The sequence below is a fragment of the Buteo buteo genome, chromosome Z, assembly GCF_964188355.1.
Source record: "Buteo buteo chromosome Z, bButBut1.hap1.1, whole genome shotgun sequence".
Classification (NCBI taxonomy): Eukaryota; Metazoa; Chordata; class Aves; order Accipitriformes; family Accipitridae; genus Buteo; species Buteo buteo.
The window spans coordinates 10,340,218-10,365,241 of NC_134204.1; the positions used below are offsets into that span (position 1 = coordinate 10,340,218).

Genomic DNA, 25,024 nt, shown 5'->3' on the forward strand with positions numbered 1-25,024 from the left:
TGAACAGATCGCAATGGTTACACAGGAGAAGCTGGAGATGATTCTTTGAGCAAATACATGACTACTTGGATCTATCCGCCAAGAATGTACTTGTTACCTCTCCACTCCCCTTGTAACTAACTGGACCTGGAGAAAGGACACAAATGTTGTCTCTAGGTTATTTTAGAGGGTTTGGTGAATGCTCAAATCTGATGAACAATTCCTGGTTTTCCTTCTGGAAGAAGTTTCAAAAAGGGGACGACAGCTATTTTACACAATAGCAAACTGCACCACCTCATTTCCATGAAAGATGCAATAAATGCTTACACTCAGCACAAGCTATTCGGCCATGATTCAGACAGTAATTAAAGCTTTTTGAATGATAATTGTGTTTAACAACTGAAGAAATGGGATCAGACTGTCCAATTACTGCTGTGACTTTACAACTTCTCAAATAAAATCTTATCAGTAAATATGCACAATCTATAAAAACGGTTTTATTTTCCTTCAGTGTGGCCTGAACATGAAAAGAGCTGTGCCAAAAGCTTGAGGTTTGAAAGAAAAGATGAGGTGCCAGAAGGCTTTCTGCACACAGCAGAGCAGAAAGGCTGTGACTGGTACAGGCTGTGGTCTTTCCTGGAGAGGCGATTGCCTCCTTACTACCAGGGGTGAAGGGACAGTCAGGGAATAGGCAAAGCTCCCTCTTAGTCCCCATCAGGACCTGCAAGATACAGAAGCCTCTTTGCACAACTAGTGCCACCATCTCCACTGCAGCTTAATTCCTGTTCCTAAAACTTCTCCATAAAGCAGTGGTGTCGGTTGGTGTAAGAGGCTGGTGGTAACTCTGACCGCAAGCTGAGATGCTGAGAATAGCTGAAGCTGCAGTAGAGCTGCTTCTATCAGTCTGCCAACCTACGCAACAGCCTCTTTTGCTTGTGCCTAGCATTGGCCCATATTGCTCCACAAACCGCTTCAGTCAGCCCTCTCTCCATGAAGAGCCACAGACAAAACCTCTGTAGTTTCTTCCATGCTGCTCCCTGCTTTTGGGAATTGCTTCTCCTCAGACCTCTGAACCAAAACTGATGGACATGATGAAGTCTGACTGCTGCCAACTGGGCAAAAATTGTGTTTACTTTGTTGATGCTGCTTCTATCCTACTTCCCCACCATTTCATGTGATACGTCTCCCTAACTGCCACATTAAGAGCTTGGCCATGCAGGTAGTGCTTTAGCCCCTGGCACACTGGGGCTCTGCTGTGCACAGCTGAGTGTAATGCTGCCTGCTATACTTGGAGCCAAGACTGTCCCTGGGTTCAGAGGAGAAGGGCTCCTTGGATGTTTCTCTGTTCATGCTCAGCCGAAGTCTGCATCCAAGACCACCGTGGTACCCTCACCTAACAAGGACCCTGTTACTGACAGGGTACATGATACTGATGACATCCTCATCTATTCTGCTCTCCTGCTGTGGCACACCAAGGTTTGTGTGTTTTTCTGAGCTCTGATTCTCCAAAGGATCCTTTAAGATCTCAGAGAAGCAACACAAAGTTTTCAGGATGCTGTGACTATCCTCTGTGCATAAGGGTAGCAGTTAAAAACACAAGAATTGCAATGAACTTCCTATACCAGCACAAATCCCTTCTCTTTGAGAAGTGTGTGTTATTTCTACTTAATAGAGCCTGATCTGCTGATGGAGCATTTTAGCCCCAACACTCACTAAGCAGACAGTAACCTTTCCCAGTTAAGAGCTGAGTGTGCAGCACAGAGAAGACAAAGGGGAAGCCCACATCACTGAATAGTTAGAACAAATTCAATTAACTGCCAGGTACAGTTTAAGGCCCATCATTAATAAATCAAACACATTAAAAAAATGCATCATCCAATACTGTTCATGGATGCTGTGGTCTCTTCTGGAGCTAGTTTACATTAATTACACTGGGCTCTACTTGCTTCCCTTGAGTGCCACGCAGAAACTCATCTACCTATGGAGACATCAGAAGGAATTACAGAAATAGTAACACCTGGGTAATTCAGAACTGGGGAAATGTTCCCCTGTGGTGCACCAGAGGATCAGGTAGAGCTTACATTTAAGGACACAGGGCTCCGAGAATCTAGAAAACAGTAGTATTGCCCTTTTCTGTGTTGATTTTATCAAAGATGCCAATACCTGAGCAGGCAGCCTTGTCAACTCAGCTGGTGTTAGTCTTTTTAATGTCAGGAACAAGGTGTAAGTCACCTTTGGGGACATCACTCTCTTTTAAACCAGCTTTCAACATACTTCATAGAAAACAGTGATGACAGTAATATGTACTGTGTAATGAGACCTCTGAACTGACCACCAGCCTATCACTGCTGTGATGCTGCCTGCAGAGGTTAGGCTTTGCTAGACCACGTAGCTTTTATTCTCATCACTACTTCAATTACTGAATTTTTCCTTCCTTCTATTGGAGAATCTCAATAATTTGCTTAATTTGTTTTGCCTCACAACCTTCTGAGCTGCTTCTCCTATTTGAGGTGACAGATTATGGTGGGTCAGTGCAAGAAGAGAATGTGTAATTTGCAGTTCTGGTCTTGTGCTTCAGGCACAAAAGCCCTTTTCAGACTCCAGATGCTTTGGCCCATTCTCATTACAAAGTAAAATAATTTGTGTAGAAGCAGATCTTCAGGATTAGCTCTTTTTCCTAGATGATCAGGCCTGTAGGTATTGTAAAAATTTGGAGTGGCTAACAGATGGCCACACAATGCCCTACAAAATGATTCAGCTACCTTACAGCCTCCTCCTTCATGCCTTCTTATCTGAAGGTATATTAGCCAAGAGTGGCACATACAACACAAGATGTGAGTGGGTGTGTGTCTATCAGCTTGCGAGGTGCGTGGGTACCCAGTAACTTGTCAAGGGTGGGGTGACGGGGGAAGGCTGGGAAAGGCCAGTAAAGCCCTGGTGGGGTGGCATAACAAATCAAGCAAATTGCAGTGACAGAAAGACTAGGCTTGTTTGGTGAACACCATGCCACATCATGCTCATGCACTCATTCTTTGCTCCTGGGATTTGCCGACTGGTACATCCCTTTCCTCTGTCTTACCCACTTACACGCTCCCTCCTGCCCAGAGCAATCTGCTGAACTGCAGTGAATTACTCTGTTCAGTTACTCTTAATGGCTTTACCGCTTACCTGAGCCTGTGTCAGCTACAGTGTCTCACACACCTCTTCCTTTCTGCCCCTCCATTTCTTCTCTAACTAATCTGTAGTAATATGCCTGCCACAACTGTTTTTCTGCCCTCATCTTTGCTGCTCTGTCTGCAGACAGCCCTACTGCCCTTAACATGATGCAGCTGTTCACTCTCTCATACCCTCCAAAAAGAGCCTGGAGATATCCTACAGGAAGGATGCTACAATAAATCTGCGTACACAATTTCTCTTATAAATGGAAAGAGTAATAACACATGAAATAATGTTTAAATAAATTCCTCCCAAGCCCCAGAAGACCTCTGAGTGGTAGGTTGCACTTCTGTCTTCATGAAGAAAATCAATAGCAGTGCTATATTGCCACTGCGCTCTGGCTTCCACATTACTCAACCCCCCCATACAAAGTACAGACTGTGTTCAAGGAAATGGGTACTCCCATGGGAGGAAAACGGCTTTGTGCACTTAAGGTAATGATGTCACTTGAGGTCACCATGCAAACAGTTATGTATATGGAAATCTGCAGGTTTGTCAATAGAGCTGGAACCTGGGGACCTAGTTTAAGAGTTAGAGCTTTTTGATAAAATGTTTCCCTAATTTACCTACAGAGCTTCTTCCCAGAAACAACAGCTGCTGTACCTAATTAGCATTAATTGCCTTGTTACAGAAGAGCAACTGGGAATAGTACAGTACTTGAGGTACTGACAAAAGGATACACTAATGGCATTGATTTGTCCAGTCTACTACAACCTCCCCTTTTTATTCCATTTTCTGTATGAAAAGCTTAGAAGTCACAAGCTATGAAGCAGACTTGGAAGAGATGACACAGCAAAGGAGCCAAGGATGCAGGCAGGTACCAAGCCATTCAGCCTACGCAAGATGCTTGCTGCCTGCTCTGTTTGGGACTGCATCTCCCAGTGCCAGTTTTTCATCTTGACTTGCAGCAAGAACAGCCCTGGGAGGGTATCTCCAAGCAAGGCATCCTTTTGAACAGCATTGGCATAGGATGCTCTGCTGTGCACTTCGATGGAGGTGCTTTAAAACAAGCTCTGAACCCACACCCAACCCCAGGAGAGGGGGTTAAATGACTACACCAATTGAAAGATCAGTCTCAGGAGCCAGATGGGAAGCTAAAGGCAGTCTGTCCTTTACTGGGATTAGAGACCATCTGTAAAGTTTCAACCAAAAATGCACCAATTTTGTTATGTTGAACCCTGAGGGCTTTGTAGTCCTCAGTTCATTGACTGATATGCCCAGTACTACTCCTCCCTGATCATACAGCAATTCAATATCTGCCATGAATGCACAGCAGCAGGTTGGAAGGCAGGAGGTAACACCACAGATGTGTTGTCAGCCTCCATCCCCAAATAGATTACCTCCTCTGTTCACTTCAGGCTCCACCAAGACGGGGCCCAGTCATAAATTAGATCCTCAGTTTTGTCCGAGTCAAGCACACCAGAGAACAACGTGCTATATTTCCTTGCTACGGGGCTTCTGTTGCTGTTTTACCCCTACCGGTTTGCTCTAAGCAAACATCATTCTGGTTACTTGCTTGAGGTTTTTGAGAATCTGGTTTGTTAACAAGCAGGAATTAATCCAATAGCACAAGTAAAATAATTCAGTGCTTGGAAGTGGATGCACCTAATTGGTGTCTCCACGCAGAATCCCCATCCCCAGCTAGAGACTGTGGAAGACAGAGATCTGACCTCCCCTGCTGTCACCAAGTAAAATCTCAGGATGTCACCAAGTAAAATCTCAATCCTAAGATGCAGAGGCGGGAATGATACAGGAAGAAGCAGAAGCAGACAAGAAGCCTTGGTGGTCCCATCTGAGATGTCTTCCTGGAGGATGAGCACTATGGTTATTTGTGAGAGAATGACTTTTTCTACCAAGACTTCCTTCACCTCTCCCTGAGCCATTTGCTTGACTCAGGCTCCATTATGGACATTCACTTGCTCCCATCTCCTTCTTGTCATACAAAAAGCCAAAAGGCCAGGTTAGGGTCACTCAAGAGGCTTTTATGCTCACCCTACCAATAGGTCCAGGCTCCCAGCGAGCAGAATTTCCTTCCCAGCAGTAGCTGGGCTGTGGCTGACCTGCTCTAGGAGCGATCTGCACAGTGTCTCCTAGACAAAAAAAGCAACATCCTACAATGCAGCTGGCAGGAGGAAAGTGTTAGTATCCTATCAATTAATGAAATAGCTCTGCTCTGTTAGTGTTACAACAGCTTCCTGCCTCTTGAAGCAAGGAAAGTCTCTGGTTAGGCTGGTGGATTATACACTTGAGCTACAGCAGCTTGCACCAAAGGCAACTTTGTGACACTTGCTTCTTCTTATGGGGCTGACTAGTATCAGCCACCTTGCTTTTTGGTATTGAGATAAATGCTGGCATGAGATCAAAGCTGGGAGAGGAACAAAACCCTAGCTAGGAAAGCAGGAAAATTATCTGCTACATTTGTAATTCAGGTCATTTTTTTACAAGAAGCTTTGCAAAGAAAATCTAAAACAAAAAAACATAAACACTTTGAAGCCTGCATCAATTCAAACTAGGCTTCCTCTTGGTCATATGGCAGGAGACATTATCTGCATGTAGCTTGCTCAGTCTTAAGGTGGACCCAGTTTGCCTAGCTTAGACACTCATTTTTCACATGCTTTTAGGCATCCCACTGAGCAGTCTTCCAAAACCAGTGCTTCTATCTAGTCCAAGGAGAGGAGGTGCTTACATCTAAGGCAACAGGTATCTCAGAGGGATGAAGGCTGTTATGAGTGTCTCTGTCTGCCTCTTCCCCCATATGTTCATCTGCAGACAGGGATGTGGGAGATTTACTGCCAAGCTCCCAGTGTGGTGGATGTGCTGATGAAGATGCCACTGCCACAGTCCCTCATCACCACTGTAGCTTGTCCTTCAGCACTCCAACCAATTGCCATGTTGCCCATTCTGTTTTAACACAAACTGTAACATCATTGACTGCTAGGTAAGACAGACAGACAGTCTGGATGGGGATTTCAGCACAGAGAAGGGAAATTAAAAATGCAAAATAGAAAAACAGATGGCATAAGCTTCATTAAAATAGTATCTCATCTCCTGGGGATCCCATGAGGATCTATTGCCTTCCAGTGGATAGGGAGCCCCTGAGATTTACACTTGGGGATTACTCTATTCCTCTCCTTATCACAACTCTCTTCTGTTTTGAAAAGGCTTGTGGTATGTGCTCCATCTGGATATGCCTCCTAATAAGAATGTGCTGGAGACATCTCCTAAGCACTAATGTACACCCAGCCCCCCAGTACTGTTAGGAGCCTCCTTATCAATTCGATTTGAAAGAAAGAAAGAAGCATGGCTGAGCCTTGCAGTTCCTGACAGAAAGACAAAGTGGGAGTGTTAGAAAAGCAAGAAATGCATAATTAATATGGATATAATATCAATAAGGGTTTAAGATAATGAACTACATGAACTGGGAGATGTTATTTCCCCTTGGTGTGAGGTTCTCCTTTTTTTTGATGTGGCTCCAGCAGCAAGCTAAATGTTTTACCGTTCCACTTATAAACCAGGTGTAACCTTTAGGAAGTCACTAGAAACATAAGCCACCTGTGAAGTTTTTCGGGTATCTAACTGACCCCCCAAACAAACACGTGGCCAAATGTATTTATTCAGAGGGGCAGAAACAACCAAGGAAAAGACCATTCAAGCAGCAGAATAAATCTGTGTTCAGTGCATGCAGCACAGCACACTCTTTCTTTCTATAACACTTCAATCACTGCGGCCTCTGGAAGCAAAAGTTGTATTCATGCTGGGCTGATATTTAATTGAGCTTACTTGAAGAAAGCTTCCAGCAAGCACATATGACAGATTTATATATGAATCTTCATAGAGTGAAAAATGACATTTATCAACCTTCCATTAGAGCATTTGACATTTGAACAATTGATTCTGATTCAACAGTGAAAAATGCCACTATCCATATGGAAAACCTGCAATAGGATTAAAACCCTAGCTGCTACCATCCCAAGCAATGGCTCTGCCAGTTAAGCTATTAAACATTTATGTACTACCTTAACTTTGTCTAGCCTTAAAGAGATTAAACACCCAATCCAAATCCTGACAAGTTTAATGCAGAAGAGACAAAAAAAATCTAGTTGGAGGAACACAGGCCAGAGCTGGGAGATGCCATTAAGCTGCTTGAAAATTATAAAGGCTGGCCAGATTTTAAGAATAACAGCAGCAGGAGCTGATGTGGATTAAAGGCATGTTACAAGGGCTACAGACAATACTGTTCGTCTCGTTTTGCCCCAGGTAACCTAGAGCTCATCTGGGTATGGCTAAGAGAGTCAATCCAAATGCCACTAGATATGTGTTCACCTAACTAAAGAGGCACGCTGTTTCCACAGGCTGAGAGACACGTTTGAGCAGACTTCTCTCTGAAGGCAAGGCAGGAAGATGCTTGTCAGCCTTGCAAGACAATTCCTCTTAAGCAGGTAGGTTTCATCCACTATTACCTTCATAAGCATATTGTGGTCAGCACTGAGTATTCACTGGGCAGGAGCACTATCTGGAAAGGAGGTCCTGGCAATGGTACACCTGTACCTACTGTTCAGACTCTTCCAATACCTACCTTTGCCTCTTTACTGATGGACAGCAGCATTCAGCAGTGGCTAAATGAAATAAAATTTTCCCTATGTGGAAAAGCAGAAGTTCTGGCAGAAAGACTAATCATTCTGTTATATCTGATGCTTGGAAAAAAGCTGGTAAGCTCTGCAGAAGTGTGACTATGGCGTATTTTCATGTATTAGCCCGTTTTAATGATGTTACCTTGCAATCAGCTAATGTAACAGGCTTCCTCTTCCTTAGTCACCTCCAGTTGGTAAATTCCAGTTTACAGCAGATTGAGTTTCTCCTGCCATATTTTTCTCACTTCATTATTCCAGTTTTCCTGGTTTTTCTCTATGGCATTTCTGAGTCTTTGTTGTACTGATACCTCCGAAATATGTTATGACTAAATTTTCTTTGCCAACTCCTGCTTTTTATATTGAAGCCATTAATGAACGTTGTCCTGGTTTTGGCTAGGATAGAGTTAATTTTCTTTCTAGTAGCTGGTATAGTGCTATGTTTTGGGCTCAGTATGAGAATAATGTTGATAACACACTGAGGTTTTCAGTTGTTGCTAAGTAGTGTTTATACTAAGTCAAGGATTTTTCAGCTTCTCATGCCCAGCCAGTAAGAAGGCTGGAGGGGCACAAGAAGCTGGGAGGGGACACAGCCAGGGCAGCTGACCCAAACTGGCCAAAGAGGTATTCCATACCATGTGATGTCATGTCCAGTACATAAACTGGGGGGAGTTGGATGGGGGAAGTGCGGGGGGGGTGTGTGTGTGTGTGGGTAGGTGGATCGCTGCTCGGGAACTAACTGGGCATCAGTCCACAAGTGGTGAGCAACTGCATTGTGCATCACTTGTTTTGTATATTCCAATTATTTATTATTATTATTATTGTTGTTGTTATTTTCTTCCTTTCTCTCCCATTAAACTGCCTTTATCTCAACACACATGTGTTACCTTTTTTTCCTGAGTCTCTCCCCCATCCCACTGGGTGGAGGGGAGTGAGTGAGCAGCTGTGTGGTGCTTAGTTGCTGGCTGGGGTTAAACCACAACAAATATATAAATGAAATGACTGTTGGAGAACTCCATTAGCAATGTTCTTTCTTCTGATACTTTCTCCTTCAACACGACCTGATGTGTTTTGAGTTCCTAGGTTTCTCAATCTACTGGCTTTGCTTAAGCACTTAGTTTATAAAACTGAGGTTTGTTACAGATCTACCTCAAATTGCCTTTTCATTTAATTTGCATGAATTGAGCTTGTTATCCCTGAATCCAAATCTATTTCCTACGATCAGATCTCCTATGATGTCCTCATGACTTACTAAAGCCAAGTTTAAAATAGCAACATTTCCTGTCATGTTAGCGAATCTGTGGGGGGTATTTTTATTGCCTAGAAATGCAAAAATATCTCAGACTTACCAATAACACTATAAATTGCTCTCCAATCTGATTCCTGATGTTAAATTATCCAAACCAACTACTGCAGTAGTAATTATCTCTCTAATAACATTACAGAACTCTCTCGGCAGTGAAAAAGGATCCTGGTGGCATATGGCATGCTGGCAGTGATAATCTTTTACCAAACTGTGAGTTGTGCTGTCCTTAACACATACTGCTGCTCCCTGCCTTTTTTCTGAAAAACTGCCACTGATTTTAGAGTATTCATGACTGTGGTTGCAGGACAGATCTTCTGTCCCAACACTTGCTTATAGCCTGTATCAGTACCTCAAGGTCCTCCGCTTTGCTCCATAATCTGGCTGCGTTTGCACATCCAACTTTCTGTCTTCTCCTTTCTAGTCGCTTTTTCACTGAAATCTTGCCTATTCAATTACTTTCTTTTCCTTTGCCATCTATGGGTCTACTCTGTGACATTGCTTTCTGTACTGCTATGACCAGATTTGTCCAATTACTCAATTTGCCATGTACTCAGGCAGACCCTTGAGACTTCACAGGTGCTCCCCAGCCTTTTCCTGGTGTTTCTTTAAGGCTGCTCTTATACATGAGGCCAACACTAGTATTTGCAGTAGAAGTGCAGGTCCCTGGGTAAAACCTATCTATAGAGAACACCTCTTCATAATCACACACCAATGCCCAAACCTTCCCAGATCTTCTTCAAACCTTAGCTGTCTGCTGACCTTCCCTATCACTCACTTGGTAGGCGCTAGAGCTATTCCACTGAACAAGTGGACACCCACTTCTTTCAGAGCCTTCCCCAACATGGCACAGCAGCATCCTCTCAATGTAATTTGTTCTGATGTGAAGGACAACCAGAGCACTGCTTCCTGCTCCTACTGGGAAATTTTCCAGACTCAGATTCCCATTTTTTATCCATGCTCTGAGCAAAAAGCACACTGTTCCTTTGACTTGCCCTTCATCAGGTTCTTGAGGCTGCATGGCACAATAGTCGCTCAGATTTTGGAGGAAGGACAGCCATGTGTGGATTGCTGTCCACTTGTAAGCATTAGCCTTGCGAGGAAGCAGTGTATTCTGCTAATTGGATGTTTCTGCTTCCAGAACTTAAAAAATATTGCTCAGAAATAGCATGAGTATTTGTATGTGAATCTTTACAGACCTACAAGCCCTCCATCTCATAGTAACACAGCTCTGTCTTTTCCTGGTAGTGGCCCAAGTCTCTGATCCTTTCCCTTTTGTTTGCAGTTATTCTGTCTTCTTTTTACAGTCCTATATTATATTCATTCTTTATCTGGCCAAGCCTTGATCTTAGCTTGATAAAAATCTGTAGGTTTAAAGAGCTACGCCTTCCTTTCAAGGCATAGCTTCCTTCCTCTACCACAGCCCAAGATAAAGGGTCCTTACACGTTTGTAGGTCAGTTCCCTCAGCAGCAGAATCACAATGATAAAACTGCTCTGTGAGTCGTTTGAGATGAGCTGGCATGCTCAGCCACATGCAGGGAGATCTGCATACGATCCCACAAGCACCCCACTGTATTTCAGACCTTGGATTTAGCCTTTTCACTCTCCACCAGCAAAGACTCACCTAATTTCACCTGAAGTGGGGACGGCTTATAGTTCATGGCTACAGTCTCTCCCTCTCTCGTATCACAATCTCTGTCCGAAATAGATGCAGCTGTTGGATCCTGTTAAGAAAGAAAAGGAAACAAAATGGAATGGTTTAGCTAAAATTTAAGCAGTCTCTAACTGGCTGTTAGGCAAGTCCATTCCCACCCACATTCAGACGGAGCAGAGAACCTGCCAGTGTTTCAAACGGCTGAAACCCAGGGCAAAACACAGAACTTTGGAAGCACATTTAGTATGCTAAAAGTACCTCTGGAAATGCCAGATTTCAACACCAAATTTATATGATGGATGATACTGGGAATGTAATGTGGAGGGTGGGTCATCAGTTCAAATTCAGTCTGGGCTGGCAGTAGTCCCAAGCCATTTTCATGTGATGACTCTCTGAGGCATTGTGTGAAATGCATTTACAGTTTTAGCCAAGTTCCAAGTGGACCAGCCATCCTCATGATTAAAACTAAAAAGCTCATGACCACCCGTGTGAAAATCCAGCTCGGAAGGAACAAGGATTGAATGAGTAGGAGAATTCAATCTCCGGTTCCTCATGGGAGAGGGATGAAGAAATCTGTACTTCCCATGCTGGACCAATTTTGTGGCTAACCTGAAAGATTTAATTTCAGTATCTGTCAGCACAGCACCTTTCATTGTCACTGAAATCTCCCTGAAAACCAAAGCTCCGCAAACACAGAGTCCACTCTGTCACACCTACTTGCAGACAACCTAATCCAGGTAGTGGTGTACTCTATGGTACAGCACATCAAAGGATTCAGAGAGAGACAAACCACCAGTTCAGGCAGTTCTACCACTGCCAAAAATATTTAACGTCCTTTCACAGCAAACTTCAAACCTGCTGGAACTATCTCTACTTAGCACCATAGAGAAAATTAAAACTGGTTTTCAAACATGTTCACTTCTTCCCACCTAGAAGCTAGAAGCTAAATTGAACATGCATATATACATACATATATACACACACATACATGTGTGTGTAAATTTGGATGTTTTGGATTTGGTAGAGCTGCACAGGGAGAACAAACACCCAACATTAGGTCCAATATCTGAAGAAACCATCACTCCATAAGAAATGGAACAAAGCATCAGAAACTAAATACTAGAAAACACCATTCCAAACTGGTGAATTGATATTGTCCATCTCTCAGTTTCTGGAGGTTGTATTTTGTACACAATTTCTTATAAAAATGCAACTTATGATTTGGCACTGACATCTGTATGCAAGGCAGGGTCTCTGAGTTTCAAAGCAAGGTACCATTGCTCTTCACTCTCAGTAAAAAAAACACTTGGTAAGACACTGTCCCTTTCTCCCCAGTGCCTGCCTTCTCTCCGCAGTGCATGTTAGCTCTTTTTAATACACTGTGCTTATGAGATAAAATTTGACTCTTGAACTAGGCTCTATCTTCATAGAAACTAGTCAAATAACATACGTAGGGTCATAATGTTTTATCAAAATTCTGTTCCTTTGCACTATCCAATAGACTTCAACAGTACTTAAAATGGATGGTGCTTACAAGACTTTGCATTCAATGACATTAAATAGGTAATGCTGAACTATATGCAATTTCTTCTGCTTTCCTCTAAAGCAGTCACTGCTGCACTTTTCCTCTAATGCAGCAGAAACATGTTAGAGCAGGTTGCAAACAAGCAAGCCAGTCTCCAGGAAAGCATAGCTAGGTATAAATGATGAATCACATGCACTTTAGGTTAAAAATCCTACTTTAGTATCCACAGTAAATGACAAAATACAGCAGTTGAATGGCAAAAATACAGCAGTTGAAATTAAATGAAGCTAAAAGGGGTACAGAGAAGAAAAACAATTCCAACTGTGTAAATTAAAATGATAAGCTGTAGCTAGCTACTGTCAGTCAAGGAAGAGATCTCGGACAACTTGTTCCATCAGATGACCAGCTAGACAGACCAGTACACTTCAGCCACGGAAGGACAATGGACGGGTGCTCTGGGAAAAGCCTGCATAATCCTGAGTGGGGTGAGAAGGTGAAAAGGGATCAACCAGCCCTTATTTTTTACAAGCATGAGATATCAAGTGGCAGTTAACACACAGCAGCTGGAAACAAACTCAGTACTTCTCTATAGAGCAGATAATGTGCTGCTGTGGATGCTAAAAGCGGCTCAGGAAAGGGTGAGAAAAATGAATGGAAGGAATATCCATCAAATCCAAAAGCACTGATTCTGGGTCAGGCTGCCCCCAGGCACAGATCGCTGGAGCGGGGAACCAGGGAGGCATCACTGCAGGCTCATCCTGTTCTTGTCCTCTTGGGCACAAGACACAGAGGTAGATGAGACCTTTAATCTGACTTGAAAGAGCCATCCTTATTTTTTGTGTCAGAATCTATTATATGATCTCAACCGAAGACCAGTTCTTGTGGTATCCTTGTAACATGGGATCCATCTCCAACATACGCAGCTGAAGGGGCTAGACCAGAATCCAGGCTGTAGGAAAGGATATTCATGGGGATGGCCAGATAGTACAAAGGACATGGCTATCTCCCAGACATGCTAGAATCTCTCCAAGTGGCATGTGTAAGGTGGTAAGTGGCAACACCTGAGTCCACGCTTCCCAGATGAGAATCTTTCCTCTGACAGTCTGGGAAAAGGCAGGATACAGCAATTTTTAAGGAGCATGACTCCAAGCACTGGACACTTCCTAGTGCAACTGAACACAAACAAGTCCTTGCAGGCCTAGTTTGCTGTCTGCAGGAAGGCATGGGAGTGGACATGTTACGGTGAAGGACATGGTGTGATGGCCACATGCTGCCTCCTGTGCTGGTGCAGTCCAGCATAGAGCCACATGAGCTTACAGCCAGAAGTTGACATGGCAGAGAAGGGGCCTGGCCACCTAGACTAGCTCAGGTTCACATTGTTAAAATTACGCGTAAACTCTTTAAATCAAAAGCCAGCCCTTACTTTTCTCCAAAGCTGATGTGCTGACAGTAGCTTTTCCTTGTGGGTAACCTGCCAGTGACATTAGATGTCCATTTGCATGAACAGAGGGAGGGGAGAAATGTTCTGAGGTGCCTTTGAGGATTCGGACTCTGGTCCTGGACCAGAGGACTCAGCTGGAGCAATCTCAAAGTCGGGCTCTAGATGAAACAAATAGAAAAGGCTTCCTAGACTTCCAAACAAAACAAAGATGATTTTCAAAGAGCAATTCATTCCATCCTGTCTTAGACACTCATCTTAAAAGGAGATTAATCCATCCTTGGAGATGTGTCTCCCTCTACCCACTGACTACAGACGAGGCAACTGGTGGAGACTGCATCCCTGCCTCTGACACTGGAGGTTGGAATGATGAAGGACACAGCAGCAGAGTCCATAATAATGCCAGTCCATGCCAGGAATCCATTTCCAAGCTTTGGAATGACACTTTTCTGCACCAGCAGTGTGGAACCTCTACAGCAGACCCGTAGGGGAACATGTTAAGGCCACACAACAGTCCCACGACTTGCACAGAGGGATCACAAAGCACCAGCAGAGCCTAGGTGACCACCACTGCGTGCACGGGCCAGGCCCACTCCCTCCAGAGAGTAAAACGGATCCAAAAGGAAACCAAGAGGGCTAGAGCCATGTCCCCAGTGCCAGTGGGTATCTATCCCCGGCCCAGGAGTGCCCAGGCACTGTCGTATTTCCCATCCATCACTTCATACACGTTCTGCAGCAACACGCAGGGCTCCATAGTAACAACCCTGGCTGTGAGAACGTCAGCATTCCCACGGCAGCTCGGCTGGAGCTGCCTCTTTACACAAACACGCTTTGCTTCTGTGCATACTGAATGGGTGCATTTCTCTCTCTATAGCTTACCCACCCAGAGAAACATTTACTTGACTAATTAGCCTTTTGCTTGTGAATGCCTATGAGCACACTGAGGCTCACCGTAGGCTTTCGCTATTGGAATTCACTTGGCAATTTTGTCCTTTTTTACAAGCCTCCCAAGACCAATGAATTCAGCTCTGACCCCAACATCAAAATCTCAGCTACACGGTGTGACCGGTCTCAGGCTGGATGATGTGATTTCTCTCTGCTTGCTGAGGGGAACACAACACTCTCAATCAAAAGGCAGGTGCTGAGATGTGGCTGCAGGGGCTCTAAATGGCTAAAGGAATGTAATACATTTAAGGGAATTTTTTGTTGAAGCCTCCTTATGTCTTCATTGCGAGGGAAAAAATACATTCGATCAGGCCGCTTCATGAACATTTGGCTGGGGCCAGAGTTTAATCAAAGTCTTCTCCCCCGATGTTCATAGCTGAATTGGGCATGCACAACCACAGCATTCAAATGGTGGAGTGGTTCCTTACTAGTTTGTTTTCTTCTATAGTCTCAACACAATGGACCTTGAAAACTGCCCTCCTACTAGGTACAGCCATTTCCTATGGTGTGTACCACGTGCCGTTTCTGAACATCAGAAATAAATTCCAGTGAACCTTCATGGAGCAGGAGTGCTGTGAATCCTTGGTATGCAAGGGCACAGAGAGAAGCTGAAACCACTTTAAACTGAGATCAGGGCTTTAAGGAAGATGGCATGCTCAGCAGGGTTTTTATTAATTCTCTTTTTTTAAATTCCCCCTTTCTTTTTTGCAGTACTTGGCAAGAAACACATGATCTGCCATAATGCACCAGGTCAAGAGCCTTTTTACACTTACTGTCTACCTCTTCCAGTAACCCACACTGACAATGGGGGGGGGGGGGGGCAGAAATAGCCCCCAACAGCCAGCACACTGTGCAGTTACACCTTCAGCAATGGAGCTGGGTGCTTGGTACAAACACACCCTTGTAGCACCTTGCAAAATGCAGCTTCCTTTGTCTTCCTTTACACTCAACACTTCTGACATCTTGCAAGCCTAACAAGCCTCTGCTTTCCACCCTGCAAATCCTCTGGGACCCCAGTGCATGTGGAAGGGAATGGGCACACGCAGTTTCTGTGGACTTCAGCTGCCCCTTAGAAACATAGTTGGAAACTGAGATGTCTCTCTATCTGCCCACCCTTCCCAATCCTAAATATCAGTCATTTTTACAGCCCTAATAAAATGTTCTCCACTCTGCTGTGAGAAATTCTATGATCATTAAAGCAGCCCTACTTTTTGATAAAAGCAGAGGGGCATGATTGCCCTTACCCTCTAATCTCAAGGAAAGACCCAATATACAGGGCTTTACCACCACTTCTCTCCACAGTTCAGAGGCTTTGGTCTGATCATCATCAGGTGAAATGGTATGAGCTGTATGATTGAGTATCATCCAGCTACCTTTGTGTCTCTCCCGTAATAACTGATTATGTGCTTGCTGTCTTCTGTCCAACTTAAGGATGCTGGAAGTCTCGGTACCAACATGTCTGTGACAGCCTACAGTGAGCACTCACAGCTCAGTCAACTCCTGCTTTCTGGAGCTGCCCATGTGGATCACACACTGCAAACAAATGCTAACAAGAAAGGACAAGCCCAAGTGTTTTGCTTCGTTTCTACATCAAACATTGAGTCTGGAAAACTTGATAGATGTTTTGTGCATGAGAGACTGACTTAGTGAGCAGAAAAACAGGTGAGAAACTGCATGCACCCCAAATACAGGGGGTACATTCAGGTCACCAAGAAGTTTCTGTCATTCCCATGTTGTCATCCCAGACTTTTGGGCTAGAACATTGGTCCTGCTAATAAATATTTATGCCTTCAGTCTCTCTGCCCTGGGAATAGAAAATCCTGTGCTGTTTGCAGATTCACCCTGCCTCAAGCTGTACTGCAGCAAGTTATCCTGAGAAATGCAGCTCTAGGCAGCAGGCTTCTGGGCAGAGGACTCTGATGTGCACAGGTGGGTATGTAAAAGCACAACTTCACAGTGTTTTGGACCGCAGACCTCTGCAGCCTCTAGGCATCACTACAATATAGACATCAAATATCTATGAACATAAAGTGCTTAAAAAAACCCACCAGGAACAAAGCTACTGGGAACCAAGATGCACATAGTCTATCTATGTAAGAAACAGCATAAAAGGAGAGGCTCAAAGGCTGTCAGATTTATAGTGGATCAAGCCGAATCCACCATATAGGTGAACAATGGTCAATAATGGCGTGTTCAGCAAGAAAAAGGAAAGAGTCACAGGGGGATGTACAGCTGGAATGGAACCTGCAAGCCTCACAAAAGACTCTCTCATGCTCTCCTCTGCATCCCTCAGGCTTCAGCTTAAACATACAGTTTTGGAGCCCATTATTTCAAGCAGATGTGATCCCCTCAGCAGTCCTACAGATAAAAGCTAGAAGCTACAATCATCCAGGAACACTGTAAGAATGGGGTTGTTCAGAGAAGAAAGGGAAAGACTAAGGAGGGATACAATAGCTGTCTTCAGATACAGAAAGGGCTGCTACTGAGAAAAATTGAGTAATTTTTTTTTTTTCACATTTCTGATCACCAGAACAAGAAAAGATTACCTTAAATTGCAGCAGGGTTGCACAGAAATATCAGACAAAACTGTAGAGGTAAGGCTAAGGACCTGTACATTTGCCTGATGAAGTTGTGGCATTGCTGTTGCTGGAGGATTTTAAGCCTGGGTTAGAAACAATTTGTCACACAGAAGGTCAACAGAGCTGATCCTGTTTTGAGGCAGCCTGATCTGGATTTGGTGCAAGCTGGTAAGATCCCTGATCTTTTTAGGTCCCTTTCCCCCATCTGTCTTAAGAGAAAAGGAGCCTGCTTCTAAGCCAGACTCATTTAGGCAGAACACCAGTTTATCTTGTGAATGAGAGGTTCTCAAAACTCCCCTACCTGCTGCCATGGACCATGGCTGGCCTTCACCTTCTCTCTGTGTGAGCTGAAGAAAACCATCTTTTTTCTAAGTTTCACGTGTTGAAGGAACTGCAGAATCACAGGGCGACCAGAGCAGAAGGCTCCCAGGAAGACGTGGCTGTTACTTTTCATCAACATGTGCACGCTGCTGGATCCAGAGCGCTAACTGCTCATCTCAGCGTCACCACCCCATATCAAAGTGAAAATAAATGGCATTTTGATGGCACAGTGACTGATGCACTGAAATACATTCTGATAGCTACTGACTCAGTTTCAACAAACCAATAAACAGCAACTGTTTATTGACTTTCTACTAGCTCTGCCAATGCACCAGTTACAGCATTGCTGGTTTTCTTCTCTGAGCAACTGTTGAACAGATCTTATTTAACAGTTAACAACTTAGGCCTGCAATATCCACTACAAGATCCAGATTTTGAACCCAATTAATTTATAATTCTAAGACAAGCTGGTATGTGAAGCCATTTTTTCAGCAATTGAAAAGCCACCAGTATTAATATTGCTGCATGATTAAACCCTCAAGTCTTATTAATTGAACCAGAATGTTGCTGAAATGACTTTTTTACTGTGTACACCTGCAGTCAGGGTAGCTCAACTCACTGTCAAGTAACAAGGAGTTTGGATCTTTGCTTTGTTTCACATAGGGGCAGAAGAGAAGTGCCAGTCTGTCTGTGTGTACCGCAGTGCTTGCACTGAAATGCTCCCTGGGAGCCCTGGCTGCGAAGGGTCTATTCGACTGCCACATTCAAGCTGAACAAAATGCAGCAAACAGAAAGGCGTAAGCTGTGGAAAGGGGGGAACAAGACGTTTCAGAGGTCTGTTTTCCTAATCAAAAATGACATTTGCAGCACAGGGAAGAAAGTACCTTTTTTTAGATGATGATGTGTGACTAATCCTGGAAGTCTACGGTAACTGAGGAAGCACCAATTCAGTAAGTAGACCCAATACTTTGGGAAAGCAACTGAGGAACAAGAAAGAAAAATGGGAGCAATTACATGATTTCTGTTAGATTTTCCTCCAAGAAACCAGCAGCACAAGCAGCCCCCGGTCCTTTCCTTTCAATCATGATAGAGTATATTTAACACAGTATTTCCCTCCAGGCTCTTCTCACGCACATAAGCCATCACTATTATCACATGCATTTATAGGTTTGGTATCTTGTGCTAACTTTACATGACTTAAATTGGATCATTAACATTGCAAATTAGAGAAACGCCACACTTCACTCTCCACTGCCTGCAGCACTTGCCAAGCGGCTGGCGTGCAATAACTATTTAAAACCAGCTATTAACTGAGGTATGTTTCATGATGCTTCAATACCAAAACATTTCCTTCCTTGTAGAGGATATATACATGAGGACATTACACTTTTCCTTTTGTACCTCTGATTATACAGCCAAGCTCTGAGGTGCAAAATGACACAGATGAGTATTTAAGGCAATAAAGCATCACCAAATTCCTTGGTAGCTATTGTAAGAGTCAGTTTAGCAACTGGCATCTGGCCAAAGCAGGATCTCAAAAACCCCCAAACAACTTCACAACTGCTCTTTAAACCTCGACTCATAGAATGATAAAATGGTTTGGGTTGGAAGGGACCTTAAAGATCCTCTAGTTTGAACCCCCCTGCCATGGGCAGGGACACCTTCCACTAGACCAGGCTGTTCAAAGCCCCATCCAATCCGGCCTCATGAGGGAGGATACCCTCAAAATGATTAAAAATTGAGAAATGTGTCAGAGCCAAGGTCATCGTGTGTTTGGAGGGCAGAGGCAGGAACAGCCTGGGCTCTTGGCTACACGCTGTAGCTGAATCCTATAGAAAACTGCAGTGCTCTGCACAGCCCTAGTGCTGCCCATAAGGGACCACATCAGGATCCTGTAGTGACTGAATTCATCATGCTAACTGGTTAGTGTTTAGAGCTTCTTTCAAAGGTGTGTCCCATCTTTACTCCTTCAAGGCTTTAAAGGAGCCTCACCACAAGGAAAAGTCTATTTTCAAAGATAGAATTGAGTTTTCCACCTAAAACAAAGATGACCAGAGACTCTCCTGCATGGCAGAGAGGAACTGTGCTTCCTTCCCATGGACAACCCTGGCAATCAGAGAAACTGGCTGAGAAAGTGCAAGACAAGTGGTGCCATCACTACTGAAATGCCATGGTTGTGGACATACACAGAATGGTTTACAGATCCTCTCCACACGCAGCGAGGCTGTTCCAGCTCTACATGAAAGACGACATCAAAGTTTGCCTGAAGGAAACACTAAAACTGTTGGCTGGTTCTGGCAGATACTGCAGAAATTACATATTCTGACAAAAATGTCCCGGCACAATACAAATGACAGTAGGTGAGTCCTGTTCCAGTGATGTAAGTTCCCTCCAACATCCTGGAGATCAGATAATCACTTTCTTAGTCCATGGACTGGATCCAGCATAGCAAATACGATGTTACCAAGCTTTCAGAGCCTCTGGCTGTAAGAACAATAGCAGGAAAAGCTGGGATGGCTCCACATCCATACCTTTCAACAGATCAAGGGCTCCAATCAGTGGTTCAATGTTACAGCTATTACTAGCATACCTCTGGGGCCTCTTTATCAGTTACCAGTTAGGACCCCTTTTTAAAGAAAGGTAGCTGATTTTCACATATTCGACTCCTATACACATAAAGCAAACAAGGTCTTGCTTTTTGCTCCTCGAATACCCCTGGCACCTTTAATCCAATCCCTCAGACCCTTTTCTGAGCTCTTCTGATTGCTTCTTCTGTTCACTCCTTCTCCAACAATAATTTTTCATCCTGCCTTTCTCCTGCACCTAGTAAATCCCCCTTCTCCCAGAGGGCCGGGGTGTCCGGCCCTGCAGTCTCTCTGACTGAGGGTTCAAGTCAACGATGAGACCCGCACAATGGACAATGCCACCCACCAAGTGTCAGCTTGATGTCAAGATGTTTCTGGAATGAAAATGAGATGTGTGCAGATTGCAGAACTTTTTTTCACCCTGTGGATTCATGTTGAAACCACAGGATGCCCTCTCCATCACACACCTACTTCATGTTTGCCAGGTCTATTGCCTGCAACCCAAGGCACCCTGGGCAGGGTGTTTGCTCTCTATACACTTTATGCAGCCTGCACTCACAACCAAGGGCATAGATGGATTTTGTAAGTGCTTTCAGCAGGGCATCACTGCATCTCCCTTCCAGTACTCAGCCAAAACTGGCTCAGGAAAGAGTTAAAGTCACCAGTATGGAAACCTCAAGGACTCAGCACCCCACTTTATAGGGAAGCTGAAGATCTGGGAACGCTGTGTAGCAAAGGCAGTCAGGGTGATGAGGGAAGAGCAAATACCTGTGCATTTGCCCAAGATTGAAGCTACCTCTGGCCCCAGGAAGGAGGGATGCTGAGAAGACCGACAAAAGGAGAGAAGCTGTAAGTGGGATCCAAACAAAGCCCTGAAGAAGCACTGTGGGGGCCCACCACTCTGTGTTGGAGGTTTCAAGAGATTTCTCAGAACAATAATGGATGCCCAGTGGCATTCAAAGCTCTTTAACAAATCTAAAAACATAGACTCTTCCAACACAACCCAAAAGACGAGCAGCTGCCTAAGGCTCACGCACCAAGCATCTCTGTCACACCGCAGACAGGTAGGGATCTCAGCAGTGGACACCAGCTTAGCCTGGATGGAGCAGGGGACTCTGCCACAGCCCATGCTTTCATCATGCTTTTATACCCACCCAGTGTTGGCTCTCAACCCCAAAACCCAGGCTGATGGGTTCAGCCAGCTAGGATCTTGGTGGGTAACGCTAATGGCTTTAAGAGGGCAGTACTGGGCAGGCAGGACTGCTCTTGTCCTCACCTCACCACGCTCAGCGTGGCCACCAGTTCAAAGTCTTCAGCACATTGCCATCAGCATGGCCTGAGAGGTCACTTGCCCATTCTGCAAAGGTGGATCTCAGCATTTAAACCTTACTGCTTTCTCTCCACTAGTAGAGAAAACAAAGCCACCAAGCTGAGTGCTAAGCAGCCCTTTTCTCTTTAGCACAACACTTGCAATTTGTCCCAAGAGATGGATAGCTCAATCATCAGATTTCCATATTTATAAGGAGAAAGTTTCTGTTTAGCCAAGCTTGTGACAGAAATAACCCCGCAAACAGCAGCAGGAGCAGCAGCACGGCAAACATGTCTGAGGGGTGGGTATATGAAAGCTGAGGGAGATCTTAAGTCGCTCTCTAACTTGGCACAGCTTTCCAGCCCTGCGCAAGAAATTGTGAGTGCACAAATAATTTCAGCTTCTAAAATAAGAGCTTGCCTCGCCCCCGCCCCCCACGCCTGTGTCTCCGTGACTAATTAGCATCCGGGGGGATACAGATTCTCCTCTGATAAAGCACTGTTTGGCTCCCTTCTCCCCTGACACGCTTGTATTAGAAAGATCCTCATTATGTGACTAATCAGGGAAGCCAAGACGAAGGCACAGGAGCCAACATAAAGGGAAACCGCTGATTTTTATAAACGTGGCTTATAAAGTATTCTTTATAAGTGCTAAGCCTCCAAAGGGCAGAGACGCTTCTTCCCCTCCTGATCCTGAAAAAATAAGTGCAAAATTGAGGTCCCTGAAGAAACACCTATTTTTATTCCCAGAACTGCTGGCTTTTATCGTCTCCCCTATTCACTAAGCTTGCTCCCAATTCCCTCGGTTTTTGTAGGGCTGCAGTTTATGCACTGCAAGGGTCCTGGAGAGCCTGCCAGCCCCACACTGCCCACTGGGGCTGGGGTCAGCAAGGTGTCTGACAGTCCCAGCGCTGCCAGATGCTGCGGATGGGAAGTGACAAGCCTGGTAAGCATTTTACCATATTGAGCTTAAAAGTCAGTGGCACACAAAATGCCAGGCGCATTCCAGCCGTCCCTCAAGAGCGTCTGAAGATATTTAGCAATGTTATCTTTCATGTAGCACAGTGGGCTAAGCAAAGACCAGAGGATACTTTAAATATTGAGGTAAACTGGGCTTGGCAGGAGCTGTCTGAAATAAAAGCAAGCAGACACCATTTAGCAGCACAAGAAGAGTGTTTTTAAAGGAGAATTTGTTTCCCCTCCGTGCTCTATGCAATGGCGCGGGTCTCCATCTGGCTCCAGCTTGTCTCCTCAGCCTCCTGTTGACAGCACCAGAAAGAGAGATATCAGGCCAGACGGCTTCCACCTCGCTTCTCCTTTGAAGGCAGCCCCTTTATCAGCTGAAATCAAGCCATCTGTCCCTGGCCCCTTTCGAGGAGCTGCAGCAGATTGAAGAGCATGGGAGGAAGCACTGGACGAAGTGGGAACAGGAGGGCGAGGGAGCTCATTGTACGCACAAAAAGCCAAACCAGATCCCTGGTTGAGCTGCGAACAGAGATGAAAGGGTGACCGCAGAATCAGTGCTCCCTGGGACAGGCTCAGGCACATGCACGCTGGCTCTTGCTCTTTATTCAGCTCCCTCTGGTCTGCTGCTCCTTCTGCTGCAGAGACACTGACCAGCCCCAAAGCCCTGTGCCAGGGTTCCCAAAGGCCTTCCTTGGAAGGCAGACTGCTGTGAGCCATGGAGGGTTTTGCCTGCTTTGTTCACTGAGTATGACTCCACAAATCTTTGCATTTTGACAGTTTTTTTCATTTGCTAAATGTCTACTCTTTGGGGTGAAATTTTGCACTCTGGACATTTCTCTCAGCCTGATTTGGAAAAAAAAATAAATATATATATAATTTTATATATATATATAAAAATTTATAAAAATACTTTTTTGTTGTTGTTGGGGTGGGGTGCTGGGAACACATTTTGTCACTCTGAGCCGTTCCCTCTAAGTGATATCCCTCTCAACATCTGCAGTCTGTGGCTGAGGCTGATGAGGGCAGCGGAGGGGCAGGGGATGAGCAGGGAGGGAAGGCAGGGTCTGCCAGGAGAACTAGAGCTGACTGGAGAAGGGGATGGAGAAAAAAAAGACTGGATGGGTAGCCAGGAAGAAAAATAGAAATGGCTGAATGATGTTGCTAGAAGCACAGGTCCAAGAACACAAGGAACAGTGAAAGGTGGTCATGCTTAAAAGCACTAGAGGACACAGCAGTCACACATCTGCGATACGATGAACCTCCGTGCTCTGTCAGGGCTTGCGCACGTGGAGGACAACAACCAACCATCGCTGTTACTTCCCTAGCTGGTCCCAGACTACCTCTAGTGAAGCTCCAGAAGCCTTCTTGCAATGAAGGGATTTAGGAGCCTAACTGGCTCTGTGGCCTGAACTTAGCTAGAGCTGGTGGCACAGAGCAATGTGCTCAGACGGCCCAGAGCCATGCTGGTGGTGCTGTGCCAGGCCATGCGGGAGTTTCCTTATAGACCATTTTGCTCTGTTAAAACTGCAGGGAACTGACACTAGAAAAAAACAGCAGGGCTGGTTTGCCAAGCTCTGAAATACAGCCATGGCAGCGTAATCTGAGCGCCTGCAACCTATGTGCTACAAAACAGTCTTCGATGACATACTCATGTATTCCCTTGGTAATTGAGAAGCCAGCATGGACCTACACTAGAGATGAATCAGGGTTACACAAGGAAGGAAAAGAAGCCCAAGTACATGATTTCTTGCAGAAGTTGCAAGTCACGTAGGGAACAGGGGAGCAGAGCACACAGGAGGAAAGATAATCTTGTGGTTATACAGCATGGGGCTGTCCTAGAGAACTGAGACCTTTATGCTCTTACATGAAATGTGCCTAGTCTCTAAAAACAGATTTCCCACACTAATAAGGTCTCCCTCCTCTGCTGGGCTCCTGGATCACAGCCCTGGACTGCGATATGCTGAGTGTCTCCAAATCCTATCAAAGTGAGCGGGAGCCGTGCTTTGAGTAGGTGAAAAGATACGAATCAGGAGGGGGAAAAATCATCAGGCAATAGGTATGTTGCACTGAACACCCCAGATGATCTGGCTTTAATAGGTCTCTGTCTCAAGCCCTTATCCATCCAGCCACAAGATCATGAGAGAGAGGAAAGGGATTTTAGAAGGACTAAAGGGATCTGGTAAGGTTTTCTAATCCATCCTCTCACCTAGCAGTAGGGCTGCAGACATGAACAAGGACTTTGTGAAATGTTCAGACACTATCTGTTGCGCCAAACGACATCAAACAGCCCACAAAATTACTCACTTGGCCATCAGGGGAATTTTGTTTTTATGTCTTTCTTCACCTTGTGTGTGCATGGCTCTGCCATGTCTTTCTGTACCCTGTAGACCTATCCTTCCCCCGACGCACTGGCATGTCTTGCAACCCTATTTGCAACTCTGCCAGCTTCCTTGCCAGCATCACCTCACTGCCTGTACAACCGTTCTCCACTGAGAGCTGGGAGACTGGGAGCACTCGGTGAAGATCAAATGAACTATTGTAACAAATCAGAGCAGCAGCCCCGATTTTCACCTCAA

The 25,024-nt window shown here is 44.9% G+C and overlaps 1 protein-coding gene across 4 annotated transcripts in view; it reads right to left on the reverse strand.

The window, feature by feature from the left end:
- Positions 1-25,024, reverse strand: part of FAM219A (family with sequence similarity 219 member A) — a 102,191-nt gene that overhangs the window by 32,798 nt on the left and 44,369 nt on the right. For all 4 annotated transcript variants that reach the window (XM_075020775.1, XM_075020774.1, XM_075020772.1 and 1 more), the window contains exon 2: positions 10,752-10,851. In XM_075020775.1, the coding sequence (XP_074876876.1) occupies positions 10,752-10,851 (100 nt within the window). The remainder of the gene's footprint in view (positions 1-10,751; positions 10,852-25,024) is intronic.